We start from the raw sequence: 27,430 nt of genomic DNA on the forward strand, positions 1-27,430 counted from the left end.
CCTTTGCGATCGACCGGTAGATCGCGATCGACGTATTGGGCACCCCTGCTATATGCTTTCTGATCACAAATCAATCAAATGCCTTGACTTAAAAAAATCGATGACAGTTTTGTTATTTCAGCAGACAGACATAATGGGAGAGACACAGGTGATGAAAAGAGTGTACTCCAACCTTTCCCACCCGGGGAGCTTTGGAGGAGTTGAACGTCAGGCCTTGCGAAATGAAATGAGGAAACAAAGGATTTTTTTTTTTTGGCCGAGCAAAACGCAAAACACTTTTCATAAACCAGTCAATGGCGAGGAGGGTAAATCTGTGTTTCGTGACAGTCAGATCCCAGAAACCCATGCCCATAAATTGTATTTTTAACAAGAGTATCGCGGCTCTGATGAAGATTCGCTGCAATATTCATTTCTCCGCGGCCAGCGATCTCAAAGCTTCTGTGATAGAAAGACTTAACCATCCATTAAAAATGAGAAGGTGGAGGTATTTTGCACCAGAAGATACCTTTATGTGTTACAAGATTTGGTCTGTAGCTACAACCGCAGTTCCCATAAAAGTATAAAAATGACCCGGACATAGCTCACCGCCGGAAATGCTACATTTAAGAAGTTTAGAATGCTAAGTTTAAGAAGGGCGATCTCATCAGAGTTTTACAGATAAGGTGTTTCCAGTGACCGAGGAGATTCCCTCCCGTTTACAAACTGCAAGATTACGACGGCGAGCCTATCGCGGGGTCATAGATTGGGGCAAGATTTACATTTACGTTGTGGCAAAAATACTGAAGAGGAGCATGCAGAGGGGTGAGAGGCAGGCGTTGGAAGAACTGGCATGAAAAATTCAATAGCTGGGTCAAGGGCTTGGATTTGAGAAATATTTCAAGGCCTCACTCAAGGGGGGGCCTCGACCACTGCAACTCGGACGTGGTCGGTGATGAAGTGTTTTACTTTACCCTGCTCTTCAACGTGAGTAAAGATGGGTTTAAGGATAACACCGGCTTGAGTTTCACATTGGACTTTGTCAAGGCTGTTGGGTTGACGGGAAAATGGTTCGGGAGTCTGTGCAAAATCATTTACTCCCACACTTGGTGTACTTTTACCACGGATAGCATTTGATTCGACAGTGCGACAGACAAGCCGGATCCATTGGAGATTCAGAACTTAGGCCGATACGGGTGTTTTGACAAACCAAAAGGACTCTTGGAAGCATTAATTCCATTCCTGAAAAAGTTCTACCCTAAACAAGGAGCTTCTTACAACAATGTGACAAAATGCTTCGATTTCAAAGCGGAATTTGCATCTGTGCCCCCCTGGCCGACATTTTTGGGCTGAAAACGGGAGAATGGTATGATCTCCATTACTGCCCAGATCATTATCACCATGTGATATAAAGATCGGAATTTAGAACCTGTTTTTTTTTCTCACCTATTTCGTTCGGTATCAGCAGGTGGGCGATAATAATTTACGTCTGCTGAGTGTGATGAATGTAAAAGGTGCTTTCGGAGACCCGCTGAATATTAAGTACCAAAGCGTTCGCTATGTACTGGCTATCTAAAGCTCACAATAAAAGCATTAGAATCGACATTAAGATGGATTGTAACACTTGCTTGGACTTTTTTTATGGAAACACTATCCTTAAACTCCTCTTTAAATCTGGCCCCATCAATACGATTTGGCTTTTGACCAATGGGACCCTCCTTTTATCGCCTATTATGAAAATCAAGAGGGTGTCGCACCACCCGGTTTCTAGGGCTCACACGTGATGGATGGCCGTGGAAATGGGTCTATCTTTCTCAAATTTTTTCATCTCCCCTCTGTTGAAAAAGACGTTTTGCCATCACCGATCACCACCTATAATCCACATCCTCCAACATCGCTTCGGAAGTGTTGGGCAGAATGTTCTGTCAACCCAAACAGTAGGGGTTGGGAGGGATTATGGTACCTTCACGCAGACCAAAAAGAGATTTTTGGGGGATCTGCTCCCTAATAACCTCAGGGAATGTTGCAAGAGGAGATCAGTCGCAGGTAGCGGACCTAAGACAACGACATCCGCCTATATCTTCTAAGATGGCTCTTCAGAAATCCCATCTGCAGTTTGGAAAAGTTGAATTTGTTATCCAGCCCTGTGGCCCAGCTCTCAATCAAGGATAAGGTCTACATCAAAATTCTTCCTCTGTTGGTCATCTAAGACGATGTTGAAGATGGGAGAAAATATTTGGATCTGACCAACATCTTGTTGCACATTTGCGTCAAAATCGTCGACCGCGGCGGCTCAAACCCGGGATGGCGTGCCCGTCACCGTGATCATTCCCCCGCTAAATATGATATTTAGTCAATGCAGCATCACTATGGGAGATATTTAGCTCCTCTCACCCTTCCGCTGCCCAAGCGCTATGATCGACACCCTCAATTTACCCTGGGGTTTTTTACAAGATGAGGCCGGATCAATAAACTCCTTCGCCTTCAACGTTCCCAACCGAGGATTCAGAGTGAAGAGTCACGAACACGAAATTTAAATGAAGTGCACCTGCATCTTTTTCTCCTTTTGAACTCTTGCCGACCTGAAAAGCGGCTGCAGGATTCGATCCTCCATGATTGTCAAAAACACCACCGTCTCTCAGTCATGAAGCGACCCTTCAGAAAGCCGACACCTTCTACTCCCTTTCACCCATCACGTTGAAAATCCTCACACCACCACGGTGTGACTCACACCACCACGCTTGTGGTGCACACCTGTTTCTCCTTGATTCTTGAAGTGAACTCAAAGAGGCTGATGCCGGTGGATTACTACTGATTGAAATGAAAAATCATCAGCTGGAAAGTCTTTTGCACAGACTGTTGGGAGACACATTTCATGGCATATGGGCTTCGTTATGGGTTATTGCACTATTCGTGTTTGTTCACACTCTAATAACTTTCAAATATGTTCTCACCAGATTAGAAGACTCACCAATATCCGATTGTGTCGGGTTTATATCTTCAAATTCAAGAAAAAAGAAAGACGTTTATTGTCACATTCGGTTATACATACAGCACAACATCAGAAAAATTGGACCTATCATAGATGGACCATGAGCAGAAGTCAGCTACTTAAATCTTGGACATTTGCATTTCGATTTCCTTCGACAAGGTCATTTTCACACAGCTGCCGGATGCTAAATTCGGTCGTATCGTCTCTGTGTCATTTATGGTTCCATTTTGTGAACCGTTTAATGTTTTTTGTTACGTTTTACGCAATGAGTGCAAGGTTTTTGAAGCGTTGGGGGAGTTTGCACGGTATGTCGATTAGACTCCTAAATCACAATTGTATAAGTTTGTGGCAGCTGTGGTAAATTTAAGACAGAAACTCCTCCACCGGTACAATATATTCCTCAGATCTCCCCGCGAAAGTTGTGGGTCTCCTATCTTTATTTCATGAGGGGTAAAGGTTCCAGCAAAGCCATTCCTTTGGAGCATTTGTGTAGCAGGTGTTGAGCAAATGTATGTATGTATGTATGTGTGTGTGTGTGTGTGTGTGTGTGTGTGTGTGTGTGTGTGTGTCGCTTTTCATTCTAGCTCTGGGCTCAGGAGGAAACCATTGTTCTTGTAAGCTACTAGTAAATGTTCAACTAGTAAGTTTTCAGAGTTGCACAGATTTAAGCTTTTTTGTATTTTAATAAAAATATAAAAGGGGGGTGAAGTGTCCCTCTATTCACTGTGACCCTTCCCGCATTGTTGCTGTTTTCCGTCATGTGTCATCCCTGTTGCTTGTTTCTAGTGCTCAGTGTTAAGCCCTTTTCTAGTTACTTCCTGTATCATTTTAAGTGTTTTTTAAGGGAAACTTTACGGCGAGATTGTAAGGCTCTGCTTTTAATTTAATTTTCTTCCCTGAGCATAAAGTTCAACTTTTTTCACAAACTGTTCTAATTTCAAATATAACCTTTGAATCAAACACAAAACTACATTTTTACTGCTATTGGCATGAGGTTATTTATGTAGAAAATAATTTTTCAGGTTTCTAATTTGATCATTTCTGTAAGGGAGATTTTCTTGCTGACTTTACCTATTAAAAATATGTATATATAATTTATTATGAATGTCCCTATACTCAATGCCAGACCATAAAGTTAGACTATGGTCCAAAACACTACTTACCTCTACACAATCTGATCATCTTTTCCACATATGATTATAAGAATAAGAATAAGAATAAGAACAACTTTATTTATCTCAACAATTTTAAGGAAATTGTTGTGCCAGAGTTTCAAGTAGAACATAACACTAATAAATGATAGTAGGAAATTGTATAAACAGTAAAAAAAAAAAAGGGGGGGGGAATAAGAAATACAAATAAAACTATAAAAAGTGTCAAGTGGCTGTAAAGTGTTTTAAGGTCTTAAGGGCAAAGATTTGAAGATTCCCTGCAGCTGAAGGAAGAGGAATCAAAAAGAATTATGTAGCAATTGGGGAATTATGTTGCAAGGTGTTCCAATAGTTCATCTGTTTTCCATGTTTTCCGTTAAATACGCAGCAGATCGGACACATGTTTCTACATCCATTCATTTCTGACAGTTGCCAGTGGTGGTTGAAACAATCCCCACCTACCCAGGCGTAGGATATAATACTTTTTAACACTAAACTATTTCTTTCAGTTTCTTGATATCGTGATTTCCTGACTACGTATCCTCCCTGGGGCTTTTCCCCAAATACAGCCGCAAGGACCAACTGGCAGTATCCTGTAATTTCACTCATAGTTATGCATTTACACTTAAGGTTTTATCGCTGTAACACATTTCATTAATGATCCCATTTATAGCCGTTTTTCGTAGCTCTATGAGGTACATTAGGCAGGCCGCTAGAATGACCAAACATGAATCTTTTTCTTCATTTCAGACATCAGCACCGCGGTGGTGTGGAAAAGAACAGTTAGAATACTCGATCAAGCGCTGAGATATACCAGGGAATGACATCCAGTTGTGAAAAAAAAAAACTGTTTTCCTTTGTGGTGCAGTTCAAGGAAAAATCGTCAGACTGTTTTCTTTTCACTTGAAAACAGTGGTACAGATCTTAAAATAACTTGTAACACCCTTGAGTATTGCACATATTGAACAATGCAGTCCTCCTACAATCTTTGTAGATTAATTCAACACTTGAAAAAAAAAATGTTAAAGGTGTGAAAAACCACAGAAACTGTGATCAATTTACTTTTATTTTAGTGGATCCTGGAAGGATACACTCTTTTTTGTTGATAGAACAAATCCGACATGGAAAGGGGTTGCAAAGGTAGAGGGCGATGAAAGCATTAATTCACACTCATTGATATTACAGTTCACAGATCAGCAAGATGTTAAAAGAAAATATTGTTGGACCCATGTGGTTCGGACAATAAGGGTCAGGTGGAGGAACAAAAAAAAAAAAAAAAGGGAAGGGAAGATAAGGGAAGATGGATATTACAGAAAACGCTTGTGTTGCTTTTTTTAATGGTACCACGTTTTGACCTAAAACGTGTGAAATTCAAGCCCATAATCTAATATGGAATAGATCAGATTGAAGAAAGATGCCAGTTTTAGGCATTTGTTTTAAAAAAAGTCCTCACAATGAATCCAAAGATACTATTAAAACATTGTATTCTAGTTAGCAGTTGTACTTAATCTGGGGAAGAAAATAATGTTTGGCCCTCAGTTGAGGCTGACAATCAGGACAAATGTTACGCGAGAAAAGTCCAAATTTAATCTTTCTGAAAGCTGCGAATTGCAGTGGGTATAAATGTGTCAGTATGGATTCATAGCGCTGCTGCAGCGCTTCCTATTGAAATGAAAACACACTGTTTACTGTAACTGTTTTCTTCCACCATACTGAGGCGGAAAATCGGTTACTGCTAAGTCAGCTGCAAAGTTCTGCATTGTCAAAGACATGCAAGTCACCCCAACGACTGCAGGAGCACTTGTTGCTGCTTACAAATACAGCATCATTTATTTTTTTGCTTTGCTTGCTCTTGCACATTGAGGGTTTCTAGCACACAGACCTGATAGAGTTTATTTTCATTGTTATCAGCATGCATGCCTAATGTAGCAAATACAACGGAGGTGTTTTTGCTTTTGTATAAGAAGCTTTATCAAACCAGAGTGGCCGCCCGTGTCCACGTGACAATAGTTCTACTGTGGCCTTTTCCCATTTGAAAAATGCATTTTCAAACAAATGTCATTTCATCTTGAAAAGGTAGATAAAATCCATCCTTTTAGATGCTACAGTTATATTCTGTGATCATATTACTTACCTCATAACAAGCTAAACCTTTGTAAACAAGAAGCTGTTTGTCAATATAACCATAGCTGTCCAATGCACAGCTATTTTCATCAAGGTGAAAAACATCATCGACTTCAGAGAGATAGAATACAAAGTTATTGTTTGTCAGTGTGCCGGCCGTGACGTTTGCCAACTGTAGACAGCCACGTTGCTCATATCTCTATATCAGGAAATGCCCGATCCTTCCTAATATATCAATATTTATGTGCTGTTTTATATGTTTGTGCAACTACTGTGGATTTTTCTTGCGGCCCAGGGATCTATCCAACAACAGACTGGTGGCGATCCCCCCTAATCTCTTCATCTTACTTGGAGATTTGCTCCAGCTGTGAGTTATCTTTACATGATTACACCCATATAAATAATGCTGAACTCACAAACGCAACTTCACACACACATTTACCGAAAGGGACGAACTGAAGAGCAGCTATAATGCTTATAACAAGGACTTGGTACAGATTACAATACATTTCAGTTACTTTGCGTAATCCAGTCATGTAAGAGCATTCCTGATCATTTTCTAAAGGAACCCAGAAAGTTCGAGCTGTGAGACAAACACACTGTAAACAATGGGTGGATTGGCAATCGGGTTTATTAATGCAAAACCACACTCGGTAAATCCAGCATGAAAATGTTTTGTTACATTTCAGTTTTGCATGAAGAATGCCTTCACACAAATTCAAATAAATCCATACTCACACTATCCGTACAATATATTATCACTGTTTATTTCACTTTAAGGCTACACATTAGCGCTGAGCGTCTCCTGTCTGAGAGCAGGTCTCAAGGAAATAGTTAATCAGTGAAAGATTTCACTTTCTCATCTTGACTGACATTCATCATCTTCTTTCCTTTTCGGCTTTTCCCTTCAGGGGTCTCCACAGCGAATCAGCCTTCTCTAAGTCTATCTAAACCTATTCTCTGTATACTCCTCACTCATACCAACTAACTTCATATCGTCTATTCCATATTCCTCATCCTATTCATCCCCGTCACTCCAAAAGAGAACCTCAACCTCGTCATTTTCACATTTTCCAAACCATCCAGCATCGCCGGTCTCACCATCCTGACTGACATTCATCATCTCGGTCCGAACTGTCGCTGTAAACATAGAGATCTGTACAATAAAAAGCATCGACCGTATTTTCTTACATGTAAAGCTTGTCTCTCCTAGTGTTTATTTTTCACTCTGGAAGCTTTTTTGCTATAATTCCAATCCTCTTCTACTGACTGATTCACAGCTCTCTCGCAGACACTGACCGACACCTTCTCCGAAGGTCAGAGAAAGGCTGTAGTTATATCCTCACTGTAGGCCATTGTTACACTTGTCTTTTATTGTGGGCTTATCATATTGCAGTTGGACAGAAAAACCCTCAGCCTGACAGTCTGTCTGCAGTATTCTTCCCCAGTGCTGCGCTGCACTGATAGCAGTGCATTTTGTACCTGTCAATCACTCTGAATCCAAAACACGGGCTAGAACATCCCGGCCTGATTAACAGGGGATATTGACTTCTTAGTTGTTAGCATTATAAGGATTTTCATACTTTGAATTTGATAGTCGGTCTTGAGTTTTACTTTTTTTTTTTTTTTTCACAATTTTTTTTTTCACTGCGATTTTTTTTTTAATAAATAGAAGAAAAAGGCAGATTAGACTGTGCATCCGACTGCAGTTTTTTTTTTTTTTTTTGAGGTCAGACAATAATAACACGTCCCCGCTAAAATTGAAGTTTTCTATTGATCAAATAAAAGTGAATAAAAACTAAAAAACCCTTCAGATAAACAGGCTGTGCTACTTCTTCAGGCACTGCGTCAATGAAAAAAATATGAGCACCAAAGAAACAGTCCAGGAGCAGCAGACCCCAGACATTTAGGCTACCAAACCATGACTCTGCTTATCTGGACCTCACAATACTAATTGCACTTTAACTATTTGCACTTTGTTCGGGTTGCAGTCGCTGAATTTAAAAACACTTCAAATTCCAACTGCGCAATATTAGCACTCTGTATATAATTGTTTCTTTTTCATGCTTCTATGTGATGCTACTTTTACATCCAATATCCCCCTTTTTCTTCTTTCATTGTACATACGTTTAACCTATTTTAATTTGTTTTACCTGATCATTCTTAGCATGTGCATACAATCACTCACCCACCCTGCTTACTTTGATTTACTTATTTTCTGTTTTATTTCATATTAGTGAACAGGTCTATTTTTTATCTTTACCAATCTGGAACAGTCCAAAACACATTTCATTTAATGTGATACCGCCAATAAAGAACCTTGAATCTAGAATGACATTTCAAAAATGCCATTATAGTGTACAAACAAGCCAGTGTTATCTGAGATCTGCTTTATATAGTCATTTTTTCAAGCAGGTTTTCAAACATTGGGTTTCTGAGGTAACACACCAGCCCAATCTATTGTTTTTTTAAATTTTTTTTATTATATTTGCTCTTTCATATTTATATGCACGTTATTGAGGATCAAAATCCCAAATCTATCAGTCCCTAAATCTCCAGTGGAGATTTTAAAAGGGGGGATTTACAGGCCGCAGTTGTCATGGCCGGTGCCTACATTCAAGCTTAGAAAAATGACTTGAAAATGTTCTTCTGTTACAATATTCACTTCCTGCCCCCAAAACAACGACAGCACACATTTGGTTTTACCAGAATATCGAGACGTCAGATTTCAGCGGCGTTTATGAGGCGAAGCGCCAGATCTACACGTGGTTAAGGCAGAGCTGATCTGGGGTCTGTCCAACTTCTGCCGCCACATTGTTAGATCGCGTGTGAGCATAACAATTCGATGTGAGCCGCTTCTCTTTTTAATGACATGTGGCTGCTAATGAGAAATTCTGTGCGATGTTACCGCTGTGGCAACAGAAGTGGCACCCTTTGATGTAATGGGGTCGGACTGTGAAAATTTGGCTGAGGGGAATATTATGTGATAACATCATTAGAAGGGGAAGCAGAATATTACTGTTGATGCTGCTGCAAGTAGGACTTTAACTGCATGTACTTATGGGTCACCTGATCTAGCAGATTGGATGTTTTATTTTCCCTCAAATTTATATATATATAAATATATATTATACTTAAAGAAATGTTGTCACTAAAACCGTTATGTTTCACATGGGGCAAATGAAAATTGCTTTTGCTTCTATAGTTGCTTCAGATAACGACAAATCAAATGATGCTTTCATCCATGTCCCTGCAGGTAGGCTAATAAATTGTGATGATGGAGTTTTTTAAAATGTTGTTGATATTGTGGCCCCCTGGCTTGTTTTGGAAGAAAGCTGAAGAAACATAACTGGAATTGTGGTTGAGAATAATCAACTTTTCTTTCAACTTGTTTTTTTCATCCACCCTGGTGTTCTTTATAAAGTTATTTGTGTTGTGTAAATCAAAAATGATGGTTATTTACAATTTGATCTTGATCCTGTCACTATGGCTCTTTCTTTAGGAACATATCTTACAATCCCATTGTGGAGCTGCAAGTTGACCACTTTGACAAGTTACACAAACTTAAATCGTTGTGAGTATATCTATAGTTATCATTTGTCTCATTACAATGAATGATACAATTAATAGAGTAGTATCTATGACACAAGACATACTAAGAGATTTTATGATCATTGTAAAGCTGCAGAGGAGAAGCAGAAAGCAAGCAAATGCATGAGCGTGACAAAGAAATTCCACCATTACCTGCAATAATGAATCCTCTCAGTCAGTTTTTGCCCCTATCTTGTGAGGGTCACAGCATTTGCTGGATTATATACCTTTGTGTGTGTGTGTGTGTGTGTGTGTGTGTGTGTGTGTGTGTGTGTGTGTGTGTGTGTGTGTGTTATTCATACGTTCCCTCAAGAAAGTAAAATGAATTCCTAAAGATGGAACCAATATCATCATGTGAAACGTATTTGTCCAAGTAAAACAATTTTTCAGCCTTCATTTGTGAACACTAACTGACGAAAGTGTCTTTGTCATCTTCAGGAGCATTGAGGGGATAGAAATTGGAAACATACAGCGACGGATGTTTGAGCCCCTTAAACACTTGACTCATATGTAAGTACCGTATTGTTGTTCTCGTTTTTAGTCAAGTTTCTAACCAAGCACACAGCATTATATAAATATGATAACATAGGAATAATAATTATTTTCTTATTTATATAATGATAATAATAACAATAATAATGATAATAATAATAAGTGTTGTTATTGTAATTTTTGTTATTGTTATATAATAATAATAATAATAATAATAATAATAACAAAAACAACAATAATAATAATTGATATTATTATTGCTGTTATATAATAATAGTTATAACAATAGCATTCATAATAGTAATAGTTATTATTATTATTATTAATATTATTGTTATTGTTATTATAATTATAATAATTATTATTATTGCGATAATATCAAACACGTTTTAAATTATCATAAGCCCCCAGACGAGAAAAAGACTGAGCTATGACTGTGCTAAGACTTAAGACTACTAGCTTACACTTAACAACTTAGATGACGGGAGCATGCTGCGACTCTGCTAGGCCTCTTCCGTTACGACTTAAAAAAAAAAAAACGCCAGTTTTAAGTCTGCAACTGGAAAAACCTGGATAAGGTGTAAGCTTGGCATAAGATGTCACATGTCTGTGTGTTCATCCAAGTCTGCAGCTGCAGCCTCAAAGAGATTCCAGTCAATGCTTTCAGAGCAGGCCTGAAGTTCCTGCTTCGCCTCAGTGGTCCATCTCTTCCCAATCTTCACCGCAGGCTGAGCAGATTTTAAATTCTGCTTGTGAGTTAGAAGATGAACCATGTACTGATCGGAAAAACCTGAGGATGGACAGGGGACAGAGTGATAAGCATTGGTGAAGACACTGCATAGCAGTGGCCGGGGGTATTTGTTTCCCTGGTCTGACCTTTAACACGCCGTCTGTACTTTGGGAGTTTGCGTTTGAGGTTTGCTCTGTTTAAGTCAAGTATAATGAATTGGGAGTCTGGATCTTTCTCGGTCAGTCAGGTGTGGCGAAGGCTCACAGGCCCGAGGCAGAATGTAAACACTGACCAATAAAGAAAAAAAGGGGTAACTTCCACGGCGAATAAAACAGCTTGGAGTCAGTTAATATGATCCTTAAGTTAGGGCTGCAAAACTTCTTCAGCACTGTAAAATTTGTGCACCAATCTTTGTTTGTGCAAAAAACAGATGCATAGTAAAGCCCAGCAGCCGAATTGTGCCGTCTGGGATGGAATCATCAAGCCAGGACTCCTTGAAGCTTAAGTTTGAATTCACTCTGGTGAGAAGCATCAGTTGGAACATCTTGTCTGAAAGGGGGCGAATTTTTGCAAAATGAATCGATAGCGTCGGCATCTTCTGAGCCTCTTACGCGTTGCTGCTGCTCCTCTGACTAAAAGTTTGGGAAAACTTTCAGGACTGAAGAAAAAGGGAGTATCAGTAGGAGGTTAACTGAAGTGTAAAAGTTCCTGTTGGGTGTATTGAATGGGGGAGGGACGGGCATAGATGCAAAAAACACTCAAAAAACAAAAAATGTGCGAAGTGAGCAATACACCGAGGCAGCCATCCCCTGCACCATCTGGGAAGAGAACATACTTTCATCATAAAGAAGTCAGAGGTGGAGTTTTCATCCAAACAAATCAGCCATACTAATTCATTTGTTTCCATTTACCCATGCTGTGTAAACTCTGAGGAATGATCTGCGTCAACAAGCGCATATTATTTATTATCTATCTTCTGCTTTTGCCATGATATCCTGTTTCGTTTCCTCCTTCATTCCATCCATATCAAAGTGTAATTAACTGTAGTTTATTAGCAAGGGTTCACCATCAGAATTTTGATTTGATATTATGTAAGATTATCTATCAGGTTATGTGCACAATGGCTTTAAATAGCCGCTGCGGCGCTCACATTCTAAGCCTCAAGTGACATGACACAGTAAAAAAGTGCTTTATATCGTTCCTGTAGAGATTTTATTCCATTGCTAAAAATCACCGCTAAAGTGCATTACCTGTCAAGTTTTCGCTGTCAAGTCGTGTTAATTATAGGCACGTTCATATATTTATATCTGACTTCTGGTGATGTGCACTAGCTTTACAAGATTGTCAGAGATTGTATATTTTTGATAAAGTACAGCTGTATAAAATCTTCTGATGGACTGGCATCCTATCGTAAGCACGATACTTCTTTTTTGTATTTCATCAAGTTTTAGGAAGATACAGATACACTTTATTTCTCAAAGGTCTTATGGGAGCGGTGTCTAAATTTTGACACTAAATTCTAAAATATTGTGTTGACTTGAATTTCATCCTTTGAAGACTTTTCGACTCTTCAAGGGGAGAAATTTGAGGTTTTCGACAAGAGTTAACCCTTAGCTGGATGTCTGAGAACCTCCATAGACAGATTCACAGACACCATTGGTATTTATAAATTGCAAACCAGTGTATCACCGTATAAGAGCAGTACTTTGTGTCACTATGTGCAGGGTCACCGTCGGTAAAGATTAATTTCTTCAATCATTCAATCATCATATATACCTGTACTTTAACGTAATAGAATAATTATATACTGCTCGTGTTTGTCGGCCTTGAGCTGTAGCTGAATTCTAAATGCATTATTTAATCCTTTACCTGTAGCCCTTTTCATTTTTGTCAGACAGAATTGTTCGTTCCCAAAAGACGGTGTAGAGCAGAGTTATGTCGCCACCCTCCACGCATTGCAAGTGCATTGGCTTGAGAGTGGAGGTGTCGCAGCACATTGTTGTCATCAATAATCTTTTCTGATGACCCAATTTTTATTGCGTTTATCATATTTAATACTGGGTTTACATAAGGGACAAAGGTCCTGCAATCAAGAGTGTTTCTAAATATGTGTTAAAAAATGTTGGTTCTAAGTGAACCATTAGTTGAATTGACATTTTGCTAATTTGTCAATGAACTGATGTAAATTTTTCACAATCAGAAACATAAGACGTAGTGAGATGCAATTGTTCCAAATGTATCTGAACCAGATTTTTGAATAGCAAGTAAAATCTCTCTGTATAGAAATGTGTGTATCTGGATTATGATCATGTCAGCAGCAACTGGAATAATTTCAGTTTACAGACCGGGAAAGGATTTGAGGGGAGCGGCTGATGTGAGCAGCGGGCATCAAAACACTGAACGGCCTAATTAATAACAAAACTTCACGGAGGGAAGGCGGCCACGGCAGAACCCGAAGTGCCCGGTTATGTTAAAAGTTGGGGAACATGCACTTTCTCTTGACATAACAAGTTTATGCCTGTTTGGAAGCAGAGTCTAGGGCAGGGGTCCCCAAACTTTTTCCTGCGAGGGCCAAATAACTTTTCCCTTCTCTGAGGGGGGGGTCGGGCCAGTTCGTAACAAAAAGTGTGACCATCGCAGAAGTGTCTAGACGTAAACATTTGTTGTTTTCCAGAAAGCCACACATAATCACAAAATAAAGCCTTTCTGGGATCTTGACAGAAAAAAAAAACAAACCAAAAAACAGAAAATAAATAATAACATTATTAATGAAATAACAACAACTTATAAAATGAATAATAACCAAATAACCCTTTTCAAGTTTTTCACAGAAAAAAATAGCAAGGAGCATTAACAACTGTCTGCAGCTCTCTTGTATCAAATTCACTGTGAAAACCAGAAAGCAAGCAGGCTATGAAACCGAACTGATACCAAAACCTACCAAGTTAAATCCACCTACCAGGTTAAATAACTGCATTCTGACTCTATTTTTCTCTTAACCAATCTTGTCACTATTATTCCATGTTATTTGACAGGGGTGTGTCCAGGATTTTTTTTTGAGGGAGGGGTTTCAGATAAGGCACAGACTGCAGAAGGGTGGAATAGAATGTTACGTTCTATGCACATACAAATCACGATTACATGGCCAGAATAAAAAGAAAAATCATAATGCATTTCTGGTATTGATACCAACACCTACCAACACAACACATTTCACTTCCAGTATGGTTGTAGAATGGATTTTATCCCAGTAGATTTCATTATGATTATATTTGTACTATTATTTGCATTATGACTATAAAATCAAAATGCATCTCTGGTATTGTTCGGGGACTGTGCAAAATGTGGAGGCGGACCCCGGGCCGTAGTTTTGGGGCCCCTGGTCTAGTGTCTCTACTATCCCAATCTGATGTCCACGAGGCGGTTAAAAAGCTGATCTGTAGCATGGCCAAGAGGGCAGTTAAGATCTGCTCTGAGTTCCTGGAGGCGCTGGATGTTGTGGGCTGTCTTGGTTGGCACGTCTCTGTAACATTGCATGGACGGCAGAGACAGTGCCTCTTGATGGTGGACCAGGTTAGTGATCCTGCTCTTAAAGAAGGGGGCTCCACACCCACAGCAGGGTCCTGGAAGGCTGATGGAGTTCACCCAACCATCTGCATATGCATATTTGTGGACTCGGAGAGGGTATCAAGATGCTCCAGGAGTATGGGGTTCCGATCGCCTGATTCGGGCCGTTTGGTCCTTGAAAGACTGGTGTTAGAGCTCGGTCGATAGTAAAACAGATTAATTTCTATTGCAGCTTAAACTCCACCAGGGCTGCTCCTTGTCACTGATTCTTAAAAAAAAACCCGTATGGACAGAATTATTGAGAGGATCCGGTTTGGTGGCCTCAGGATCGGGTCTCCCCGTTTTTTTCAGATGACCTCTTCTGGCTTCATGTGATCGGGATCTCCAGCTCTCACCGGAGCGCTTTGCTGACGGTGAAGTGGCAGGGATGACAATCAGCCCTTCCAAATCAAAGAGGTCAGGTGGAATAAGTGTGACGTGCCCTCTCCTGGTCGGGGGTGAGATGCCAAGTGGATGAAGACAAGAACCTCGCGGTCTTGTACGCAAGTGACGGAAAAATGGAGTTGAAGACTGACAGGCAGATCGGTATGGCGTCAGCGGCGACGCTGCGTTGGTCTGTAGAGGTGAATAAGGAACTTGACTGAAAGGCAGACCTCTTGAATTACCAGCCAATCTACTTCCCCACCCTCACCTGTCATCACGAGCTGCGGGTAGTGACCGGACGAACACGATGGCGGATATAATCGGCCGAAATGCGTTTCCTCTTCGAGCTCCCCGGGTTCTCAGTCATGCATGAGGGGCTCAGACTAGAACCGCTGCTCCTCCACATTGAGAGGACCTAAATGAGGTGTCTTGGGCATGTGGTCAGGGTGCCCCCCGGATGCTTCCCTTGCGAGTTTTTTCAGGCTCATCTCACCAAAAAGAGATCCCGGGGAAGACCCAGGACTCAATTGGTCATGGATTATGTCTGGGCTGACCTGGGTACACCTCAGGATTATCCTTGAAGAGCTGGACCAAGTGGGAGAGGGAGTTTGGGCCTTTCTGCTGCTCCCGCGATGCAACCCCTGAGCAACATTAGCCTTTTTGTCAACACAATGACGACTGCAGGGCTTCCTGAAATGTCAAAAATGACTGAACATCTTTTAACTTCACATTACCACACAAGCGCTGAATCATTAGCATTATAAAAAAAAAAGTTTGACAGAGGGCCCGACTAATACGTTATGCTCCGAATCAAATCGTTAATTTTCTCCAGTTACCTTATCTTAAGATGTCCGTTAATATCCAGTCCAACCACGACGGTATATTCTGAGTGTCGTTACACGGTTGTTTGATTCAATTTCAGCATCGACAAGCAATGCAAAAGACATCAAACTGTGAGAAAATGAGTGTGCACGGTGATCACATTTAATGAAATAACATGAAATCTTATATAAATCCAGCTGACTGACCCTTAATAACAATGACTGTCACTCATATCACCCGGCCATATTTAACCTTCCCTTTTAATCTTTTCACAGCTACTTCAAGAAGTTTCAGTATTGTGGCTACGCTCCCCACGTGCGCAGCTGCAAACCCAACACCGACGGCATCTCGTCCTTTGAAAACCTGCTGGCAAACATCGTGCTGCGGGTCTTCGTGTGGGTTGTCTCCGCGACCACCTGCTTCGGGAACATCTTCGTCATCTGTATGCGCTCGTACATCCGCTCTGAGAACAAACTGCATGCCATGTGCATCATCTCCCTCTGCTGTAAGTGCACTCCAAAAAAGCCCCAAATTACTGTGGAATATTAAGTCTGCAGTTAATGACATAAGTCATGCTGGTTATAATTACTTGTTTGTGTTCATAATAATGACAAAGAGCTGCATTTCTGGGAAATCGACTATACTTAAAGCCATTTATTTGCAATTGATCAAGATCTATTTTTCATGTGTTTGTTCGGCATGTATTGAACAATTCCAAGAAAAATCAAAATATTCTCCGCTTCAGAGATAAACAACTTCCCTAAGTACTTATTTCAACACGGATTTCATTTTACACTGTCAGACATGCTGTTTAAAGACCTCAAGAAATAGAAGTCTGATCTTCTGCACCGCGGTGTGATATCTCGCTAAAACTAAATATTTGAGGGTTTTACCATTGCAAGAGAGATTTAATTTAAGTCCTTCACATTTGATTGGATCGCTAAAAATTGGCCATGGCTTAGAGTGTAGTAGAATATGGGGCTGCAGGGAAAATAAACGGTTGGTTTGTCACACACACCTGAGCTCGTTGTCAGATGCAGTTATCAAGAAAGAAATGAGGGGAATTATGACAGCTACCATATAGTTTTAGAAATTACTTTATCTCCACTATTGTGCAAATACACACTTCTCTTTCTTTCCCTCACAATATTCACATTCCGTTTATTTTCATCCTTGGTGTTGTTATTCTGTTATCTGTTCCTTTCCTTTTACCTGTATCTTCTATTTTTATTTATATTTATAGTTATTATTGTTATAGTTATTGTTGTTGTTATTGTGGCGCTATTGTCGGGGGTCATCCATCCATCGTCTGCCGTTTATCCTGTACTCAGGAATGTTGGGGAATCACATATACATTTTCCCAATTTTCCCATTTTTTTTTCCAATTTACCTGCTGCATGTTTCCGGACTAATCGAAGTAAACCGGACAACCCGGAGGAAACCCACTGGGAGAACACGCTGGGGCCGCTTGAGGCCGAAGCGCGTACCACTGCGCCACTGTGCCGCCCCCATGGGGCTCAATAAAGTATTATCTTATGTTACCTTAGTTACTATTACAAAATAGTTTCATTAACTTGCATGTCATTGTGAGCCATTCCTTTATGCAGATGACTCATCCTTGTTGGCTGCAGATAAAAAGTGGGCTGAAGTTCAGGAAAAGCAGACTGATGCCTGGGTTTAGTGATAACCAACCTTCCACACATCTTGATTAAATAGAAGTAAATCTCCTTGACTTCACACAAAGATAAAGGTTTTGGAAATAAATCTATCGTCCATGCACACACCTCCTCTGCATCTCATTGAGCAATGCAATACATATATATCCTGTTAGAAATAGATTGTCAGACAAATAAAGTTGAATAAACTCATCCGGCATCACAAATTTCAAACTTTAAATGTTTGATATTAAAGTTTCATGAAGTCCCCAAGCAAATTATAGTAACACTTGATTAAATTAGATGAATGACTGAAGCGAGTCAACTACGAAAAAAGGATTTAGTCATCAGATATCCTTGTGAAACGTTTTCATTGGCACGCTCATCTCTGCGACAGATAGTGGATAAATATAAGCAACCAAAACAATGTAATTATACCATCATCTTGACTTAATTTCTCATGCATGTGAGAGAATCAAAATCTTGCTTTTAATTATAAAGCGAGAGGAAAACAGGATAAAAGTCATAAACGACCAAGACCACGATCGCTCCCTTTTTTGTTTCCAGTCTAAAAAAAGATAGATAAACGTGTCGGAGGACACTGAGGTCAGCCGTGTCCACATTTGTCATCGACGATATTTTCAATTTGATCTTTTGATGAAGGCTGAAAAATATATGAATCTCTATGGAATTATATTTCAGTCTTGCACAGTTAATGACTTTCCCTCTGTCTTTTTTATACATGGCTCTTTTTTACAACAAAACTTTATTTAATGTCATATTTTAGGAGGAATAAGAAAAGGTTCACATACAGGGTTTTTCTCCATTATCTTATATGTCCAAGTTTACTTTTGTTGTGTGGCTTTTGCACATCAATTTCCACATCATACACAGACAGACTTTCATGTTGGACCATCGCTTTAATTGGTTTTACTCCATTCTGACATTTAAGAAATCGTGCTGCAGTTCTTCTGAAAGAAAGCAGATTTAAACAGAGCTCCTTTATTGATTTGGTGTTCAAACATCTGACATTGTGCTTGAGACTTTGATTTAACCATAGCCAGAGAATTTATTTATTTAAGCCCTCAGGAGCATTATGGGTTTTTTAAACTTCTCTGATAGCCAAAGCCCTTTGGCTTGCTTCCTGCCAAAGTGAGCAGCACGGAGGCTGACCATTTTTAAAGGTTGACATGCAGTATACGCCGACAGTTATTTATTGTCTGATTGTATAAAGTCCATAATCCTTTAAAAGTCTTTTTTTTTTTTTATTTGACCCTGTCCACTTTCTTTCTGCACAGGTGCGGACGGGCTAATGGGCATCTACCTCTTCATGATCGGCGCGTATGATCTCAAGTTCCGCGGCGAGTACAACAGACATGCTCAGGCCTGGATGGACAGCAGCCAGTGCCAGGTCATCGGCTCGCTGGCCATGTTGTCCACAGAAGTATCTGTCCTGCTCCTGACCTATCTCACTCTGGAGAAATACATCTGCATCGTCTACCCCTTCCAGTACTTGACACCTGGCTGGCGACGAACTGTCACCATTCTTTTAGGGATATGGGTGTTTGGTTTTATCATCGCCTTCCTGCCGCTGGCTTGCAAGGGGCTGTTTCGAAACTTCTACGGGACCAACGGTGTCTGCTTTCCACTGCACTCCGAACAACCAGAGACTCTGTGGGCTTATGTTTACTCGGTCATCATATTCTTGGGTAAGAGCGCGACGGGGACGCTGTTCCTAAAACGTTCTTGCTCTTCATTTACTCATTGACAAGTTCATATTGGCTACCTTCCCATCTTTAGTGTATATCAACCACTTAGTCAACTGTTGTTGACTTTACTAATGTATGCAATGCAGTGTAAAGCTCATGTGGCATATGAAGAGAAGTGGATACTAAGTAGGAAGCTGAGCGCCAACTCTTTGCACCAGGCCTAAGCCAGACAAATATCTGAATATTTACCTTTTCTTGGGCAGTACGTGACTCCATTGGTTTAGGAGTTTGACCAAACACACCAAAAAGAAACCGCTAGATTTTCAGCCTCTTTGTGTTCATGGCCATATTTTGTAAAGACAAAGAACATCAGGCCAAGACGTCATACTCAGGTTTAATTTCAGTTCGAAACGTCGCCTTCAGTCATTCTTTTTATTCTATGAACCCCTGTACATTGTTTCATGGGGCCGGGTTTCAATACAAGCTCAGGTAAGTAGAAACTGAAAAGAAGGAATTTTGATTTTTAGAACAAAGCTGTACCACAACAAAGAGTTTTTGTTCCTGAATAGCTGTGGGATGATGGTAATGATATGTCACCAAAGTTAGTCATCCTTCTCTCCTGACACATTTTGAAGCCGTACAAAGTGAAAACCTTTGCATTATTTGCTATGCCTTCAACTGCTCTCCTCTCTGCAGGTCTGAACCTGGTGGCATTTCTCATCATTGTCCTATCCTATGCAAGCATGTTCTATAATATTCAGAGAACTGGCACACAGACGACCAAATACAGCAACCACATCAAGAAGGAGGTGACCATCGCCAAGAGGTTCTTCTCTATCGTCATCACCGACTCCCTCTGCTGGATTCCTATTTTCATTCTCAAGATTTTGTCACTTCTGCAGGTGGAGATTCCTGGTAGAGTTGACATTCTATCACTATTTTTACTGTGCTTATCCTCTGTTGTCTTGTACGGTCCTGGGGGAGATTATCTGATGGGCTCAAATTCCTAGGTCTGATTCCCTTGACCCCCCAGAGTCCCCCCTGTATACATCCACTCAGGCACAATATATATTAAACTGTGAATTAGACATTCGAGGAAGCGAAACACGAGCACAACATGATGATCCACAAACTACCATGAAGTGTCTATCCTTCAATCAAGGATCCCGAATACATGAATACCCATATCTTTTCATGTCAAATGTTGACCTGTTTGCCTTGAGAAGCTTCTTATTTCATTAGAAATTATGCTTTTTGGGAGGTTAAGGTGGCAGGTTTCCATGTTGGCTTCAAAAATATCCAAAAATCTTGATCATAGGCCTGCGTCTTGTAAACTTGTATGGTTGTTTTCGAGAGCCTGGAGAATTTTTGGTGAAAGTAGCCTTCTCGTACAGCTCTCCATACACAGTTCCAAACAGCAAGCTTAATCATTGAAGAAAAGACATTTTGGCTGGAGGGGGACTTTAGTGGATAAATCAGTAGCAGATTTTTTTTATGTTAGAACACAAATTGGGTCCCACATTTTAACATTTTTTCAAATTAATGAATTTTTTGGTTGGGTCCACGAGGTGATAACGATATTAATTCAAGTACATGATTTACTCCATCCAATTTATTATTGAGGTTCTTTTAAACGCATTCAAATGCATGTCCCTAAACACTTCTTTTGTTGCGGAAATTGCATGAAATAACAAAATGCACGAGAGCAGTTTGCACCCAAATGGCTTTTGTTTTGTACAGAATCCATTACAAACATAACCTGATGAATGTTGGCTCCCAAATTAGATTACCTGTAGGGATGAAAGAGGTTTGTTTGCTGTGTGGATTACTTTGATTAAAAGTCTCATGTGGCCCTATTTTCCTATCCGTGTCATATACAACAAATGGTCTCCTTGCAAAATCTGCTCACCAACTTTTTTTGTTTTATCTTTTTTCCTTATGTCTCTCCCTAATGGCAGGTACCATTAGCTCATGGGTGGTCATATTCATCCTCCCAATTAACAGTGCCCTCAACCCCATCCTTTATACGCTGACAACACGGCCTTTCAAGGAGACCATTCTGCAAGTTTGGGCTAACTACAGGCAGAGGAGGCCATTGCTCAGTAGCCATCCGGCTCACCAGCCATCCCTCACCTGGCAGGAGACGTGGCCCCTACAGGAAAACAGCCACAGCCTCACGACGGGACAGCCCTTGGAAATGACAGGTACCCAAGCCAAGCTCACGCCCGTGGAAAGCACCAACGACGGTAGCAATGTCGTAACCATGTGCACGCAGCAGCCGCCAAAGCAGCATAGAATCCTCGCCGTGTCCTCCCAGAAACAAATGATGACACACACCGTTACCCATGAGTACACACAAATGAGTGAACTCATCTAAAAACAGAACTACGTTATATGGATCTGTAGTCATTGAAGAGTCACCTCAACGCAACTCAAATGTGTATTCAGGTTCATTCATGCCAGCTATCGATGCACTAGTATTATAAATGTACTTTTTAAAGGAACGGGTATCCGTTTGTCACGGAACGACCCGTGCACACTTGACTGCCACATTAAAACGCTGGTTCAATAACATCATTCTGCTGAGTGATGTCCACAGCTTCATGCTTCACGCCACCAGAAGATGCATCCACCGGACGGGAAAAAAACGTCAACAGCAACAACTAAACTGAACTGTAAAAAGGAAAAGGTAATATCCTTGTGAAAATAACCACTTCTGCAGTAAATACGTCATCAAGAAATGAGGAAAATATTTGCATAATAACTTATGAGTTTAAGAACACTGAGAAGAGCCCTGCTGAAAGTGCCGTTTGGTAAAGAAACATTCACGCGTCTTATTCCCGTTTTCTCGGCCCCTGTTAAGGACAGTTCTGTCACCTCTGCATCGACAATTATGACAATCGCAAGTTTCAACATTGACGTGGAAATAACCGCACAAACAAGACAGGGAGGTAAAGGCTGGATTGGAAGTGAGGCATTTCAGGCGGTTAGATCCAGATACACACAAAAAATTGTTACAAGAAGAATTAATGGAAATCTCTCACTCACAATGTCAGTTTGCTGCATAGTTGTTTTGATTTTTCATCCAAAAATGAAGAAAATGAAGATGAGAATGTTCTCCATGCATCATTTATGAATGTGTCCGCCACATGAGAAAAAACCTACCACAAAAACTACATGACAACAAAGACCCCTTACACAAGCAACTAATTTTGTCCTGTTTTGTGAATGTAAGCAATTGTATATTAGCAGCTGGTTGATCTGTAGCCAGTACCCAATTGGTGATTATTGTGGTGTTTGTCTTATACTGTTTGATGTCTAGGTGTAGCAAGACTACAAGCAAGTCATTGAAAGCTATGACCTTGGTGTATAATGACGAGTGTAAACAAAGAACTCCCTCCCCTGACCCAAATCTGATCGTGGCAAGCATTATTTTGAGCTTCTCGCTTTGTGTTTTTTTAAGTACTGGATACATTTGCGGCACAGCCTCCGAGGAATAAAGGGAAAACAAAATTTATCTTTTATTAATCCCTCGTGGGGAAATTGGTTTTCTGTAATTAACCCATCAAAGATGAGTCGTGGGAGCAGTTAGGGACTCGGTGTCTTGCTCAACAACACTTTGACAAACTAAGAGGAGCCGGGCATCGAACCAGAAATGTTCGATTCCAAAGAAAGTCGCTCTACCGCCTGCGCCACGTCGCCCTCAACTTTAAATTCCCATTTCTGCAGTTTTTATCTCTACAGTCTGGTTTCCCTGTCAGAAATTATGCAGGATTTGCCATGGAGATATCAGCTGAGTCCATATTTATTAATAAAAAGAATGATAGATATATTAATAGAGCATGCTTCGTCAAAGTTAGAAGGGATAAGAGTAGGATACAAATTATATATTTGTTATATTCATTTCATTTGTTATACTCATTTAATGAAAATACAGATACTTACAGATACTGATACCGTTTGAAAACTACATAAGAGCTCATGTGTAAAATATAAAACCATTTGCTTGCGCTGCTCATTTCACATTAGTTACTTTTTTTTCTATTTAAAGATATTATATCCCATAATGTGATAAGTCGTCAGACCAAAAGTGTATCGGTGTAACACGCATGAGGCATGTACTTCCCTTACATTCTGTCTCTAGCAATTATTGGCCTGAGAATCCTCAAGGCAGAGATACCAGCGCAGGCTGGAAAACATCAATTACAGCCGGGTATCATAAAAAACGGCAAATGTTGAACCAGTTACAGTGTAAACTGCCGAAACAGTGATATGAACTTTTAGGTATCAGAATGGCTTTAGCCAACAAATCTAACTGGCAGCACTTTGTGAATAACTGGGAATCTTCACTGAAAATTTTCAGATGCTTTTTTTACTCATTTACTGTTTTTGGCCTTATTAATGATCCATAAGGTCTCAAAAAGATTGGTCCGCTCTGAAATGATACCTGTAAAACTAGCGGGATAAAGGTACAGCCTGCCAGAAATCTCAGATTTCAAGCATGTTCACGCACTTTTCTTTTAGTTATTCCGTGGGAAATGACCAAAATTTTGGTTCATAAGTCCCTACGTGTTTTTTGCTCATTGCGCTATCTTAGCCAAACTAACTGTGAGATGAAAACATTTGAAAGTTGTCTCAGGTGAATGTCGCCTTTGCTGATCATTCGTGTCATTACTTCTCACACTTATTTTTTAATTTCTATTTATTTAGTGAAGATAATGTTAACACCCAGCTGATGCCAGCTACATCCTGTCCCAAGAGGGGGAAAATTGAACAGGAGACCGAAAGGGCGGATTAGTGCAGTGTCAAGGGCGAGCCGGTCAGCTTCAGTCTGCTGCCGTAAAGGAGCTGAGCTGAAAGTCAAAGCTCTTGATTTACAACTCCATCTACTTTCCAACCCTCACCTGTGGTCACGAGCTCTGGGTAGAAATGAATTTCCTGTGTCTGGGTTCTCCTTAGAGATAGGATGAGGAGCTCAGTCCTTCTGTAAGGAGGTCAGAGCTGCAGCTCCTTCACATAGAGAGGAGTCAGATTGGGGTGGATGGAAATCAATGGATGGGTGGAAACATTAATGTAAGGGAAAATTCAAGGATATTTTCAGAGATTACCATTTTATGCCTTTTTTTTTTTTTGGAAGTCAACAACTGAAGTACTACATCTATTTGCCACTCCTGCATGTGCTTGGCATCTCTCTTGATATTTATGAGTGAAAACCAATGAGAGGTAGCATTTGTCCCAGGTATTCAAATGACAATTCATGTATATTTTAGTATCCCGGTATTGGGAACTTACAAGAGCATTGGGAAAACATATCTTTATGGTCCAGTCTAAAGAACATACTTTTTTGAGGCAACAATTTCCTGCTGTTATATCTATTCTCAAGGCATTTATGCACGGAGCAATGACAAAAACTTGCTCAAAGTTCTCAAGGCCCTGTGCCACAAATCCAGGGATGGGTATCAAGTGATAATGTTCTTTTTGTGTTTGTTAGTTTTTAACAAATACATTGCTGCTATCTCCCACCATAGTAATCTATTTTCTGACTTCTTTATTCTTTGAACTTACTCATGAGATGTTCCCTCGTCATATTCATAATTGTTTTGGGACATCGTGGACCGAGACAGCCTTCGTGGTTCAGAGGACGTGGCGAAGAAGGCCGAATGTTTTAGCAAAGCTGATGACACGCTCTTGAAAGCAATCTCATTAGACTGCTGCAATTACAGCAGACCGAATGCCTCCACCTCCTGTCAGCGAGGAAAGTGGTAACTGTGGCAATTTTAACATTTGCATTACCTGTAGGCAACAAATACACCAGCTTCGCTTTTGTTGTTTTGGTTGTCTGCTTTACAAATGCCAAGGGGTTCGTGTTTTTCACCCGAACCTGTTGCAGGTCACGTCTGTTCGGGATTTCACTAATCTGCTGGCGGAGGGGTATGTCGAAAAGAAAGCATTTACATCATTTATAGGGTCTTTCCTGTCTGCCAGTGGGATTATAGAAAATCTTTCAGACCAATTTCATACACTTTGGGTCGAGGTGGCTGTGAGGAATCCATTTGAAATTGTAAATGATATTTTAAATATTCTATCAGCACGCATTACATGGGCCTCCGAAGAGGTCCGCTCTCCGTCTTTTTAGATTTTTACAGCTGAATACTGGAAAGAATTAAAATTACGGAAGAGCTCTAGTCAGATCAACCTCCGATGTTCAGTTGTCATGGCTTAGTTTGATGTGATATCGTCTTTTTATTTTTATGAACGCCTCCCCGATAGCAATGAATGTCCTGCCAAAATGTGGCCCATGCCTGTGCCGTAACCAAGCCGCAAGTGCCGGTTGTTTCTTAAAACAATCTTAAAAGATCAAATAGCTGTTCATATGTTCGCTTTTACCTGCAGGTAGTTCAAATGTTCATTCAACAGCTAATATGGATTCTTACAGACAGCAGCAGACATTGGTATGCACAAAATATTTCTATCAATTTTGGAACAGCTCCCCCCATGGCAAATCAGCTCCCTGTTCTCTGAGCACTTCAAAACAAAAAATAAAAATAAAAACATGTTTTGAATAATCATAAACATCTTAACACATCTTACCAAGGTAAGAAGTTGTAAGTCAATTATGGTTCTTATTCATTTTCTGTTAAGTGAATGAAAAGTATCTTTTGTTTGTCCAAGGTATTGTTTTGCATGATTTTTTGAGAGTAGTGTCATAAACTTGCTGTGATATGTTGAAATATTTGTGATATAGGTGTCTACTTTATTGTTACTACTGACAGTAAGGCACCCATTTACAGCCTGTAATTGTGATGTTTTTGCCTGTTTGAACACACATTCTGCAGACATTGAAAAATGAATATTCATTTTACACTGGCTTAGCTTAAACACTTAATGGGATAATTTAATCATTTGAAGTCAGGCCTTTACTTGACATTTTCATTGTATACATCCTCAGACACTGCAGCAAAAAGACACTCTCTCTTTCCACAGAAAACACTCTGAAGGAGAATCAATCCCCTTCTCAGGCTTTTCTTTGTTCAAAAAGGAACCGGTATAACATTTAACCTGTATTCACAACTTTATCAAATTATGTGAATTACCGTCATACATTTCAAGAATGGAGACATTTTTCAATGTAATAATACCTTTACAAATCTATTCTATTGCGCTCAGCTAAGGAGGCATTAAGTGCTTACATTTCTTTTCTTTTTTTTTTAAATGCATACATGTAGATATATTTCTACACGCTACCTGAAGACACTGTTGTGTTTGTTTCAACGAATAATTTGATGTGTAAGAAATGATAGGTGTAGTGTGTGGAGGCTCTATTGAAAACTCATGTTTAGTGGTGTCCTTCAAAAATATGCCAGTGGGTGTTAAGAGAATGAGGTGTGTGTATCTATACACCCTGTCCTGCATGTCCCAGCTGGTCTGGGTATTAAACAGCTTCATAACACAACACGTTCAGACCCAATCGTCTATCGTCATTTCTACAGCGGTCACAATATTTCCTGGACTTTACTGGATCTTTGTAACGTTTCCAAACATTGCAAATGTATTACATGAAAGCACACGAGTTCTGATATGAAGAAAGTACTTTATTATCATTTTTGGACTTGTAATAATACCAGTCTGCGTTTACATTATACTCCCGTTCAAGCTGAAAATATTGATAATTTGGCTGCTGTCGGAGATATATTAACAAACTCGAAAGGTATACGTTAACTTGAAATGGGAACGCGATTCAACACATTAACAGTGTTTATTGTATAGTCTGTCTGAAAGTCAAAAATAATTTTCAGTGTTCTTTGTTTTTGCTTTTGATTGAAATGTAAGACAGTAGTCAGCATATACCTCACCTTACATATCACTTACAGTATATATTTATATTATTTTGGGCATTGTGTCTGTACTTGACTTGATATTTGTTATTAAAACACTGTAAAACTGGTACTTGTATGATTTTCTGACATTTTTAGGAAGCGTTGACCAATAATTGCATCTTGTACTAAATGTCTTAAATAAGTGAGTACCCTTCGCTATGCATGAGTGCATAGCGTGGCAAATTGGACAACCTCACAATTAATTTTGACAGAAAAGCAGCTTTGAAGTGGACAATGATGCAAGGAAATGATGAAACACCACAAACTACAGGCAAAATATTAAGCCAAAGCGATTTCAGTGGCAATCTAACAGGCTCGGGC

At 39.9% G+C, this 27,430-nt stretch overlaps 1 protein-coding gene across 1 annotated transcript in view; it reads left to right on the top strand.

The window, feature by feature from the left end:
- The window catches only part of rxfp1 (relaxin family peptide receptor 1), an 89,776-nt gene extending 62,618 nt beyond the window's left edge, over positions 1-27,158 (top strand). The window contains exons 12-18 of the mRNA XM_086158546.1: positions 6,539-6,610; positions 9,746-9,817; positions 10,273-10,344; positions 16,144-16,373; positions 18,822-19,232; positions 19,929-20,147; positions 21,191-27,158. Of these exons, the coding sequence (XP_086014672.1) occupies positions 6,539-6,610; positions 9,746-9,817; positions 10,273-10,344; positions 16,144-16,373; positions 18,822-19,232; positions 19,929-20,147; positions 21,191-21,609 (1,495 nt within the window). The 3' untranslated portion in view covers positions 21,610-27,158. The remainder of the gene's footprint in view (positions 1-6,538; positions 6,611-9,745; positions 9,818-10,272; positions 10,345-16,143; positions 16,374-18,821; positions 19,233-19,928; positions 20,148-21,190) is intronic.
- The last annotated feature ends 272 nt before the right edge of the window (positions 27,159-27,430 follow it).

Source organism: Fistularia commersonii, chromosome 13, assembly GCF_037954325.1.
Source record: "Fistularia commersonii isolate RoL2024-O1a breed Wild chromosome 13, RoL_Fcom_v1.0, whole genome shotgun sequence".
Lineage (NCBI taxonomy): Eukaryota > Metazoa > Chordata > Actinopteri > Syngnathiformes > Fistulariidae > Fistularia > Fistularia commersonii.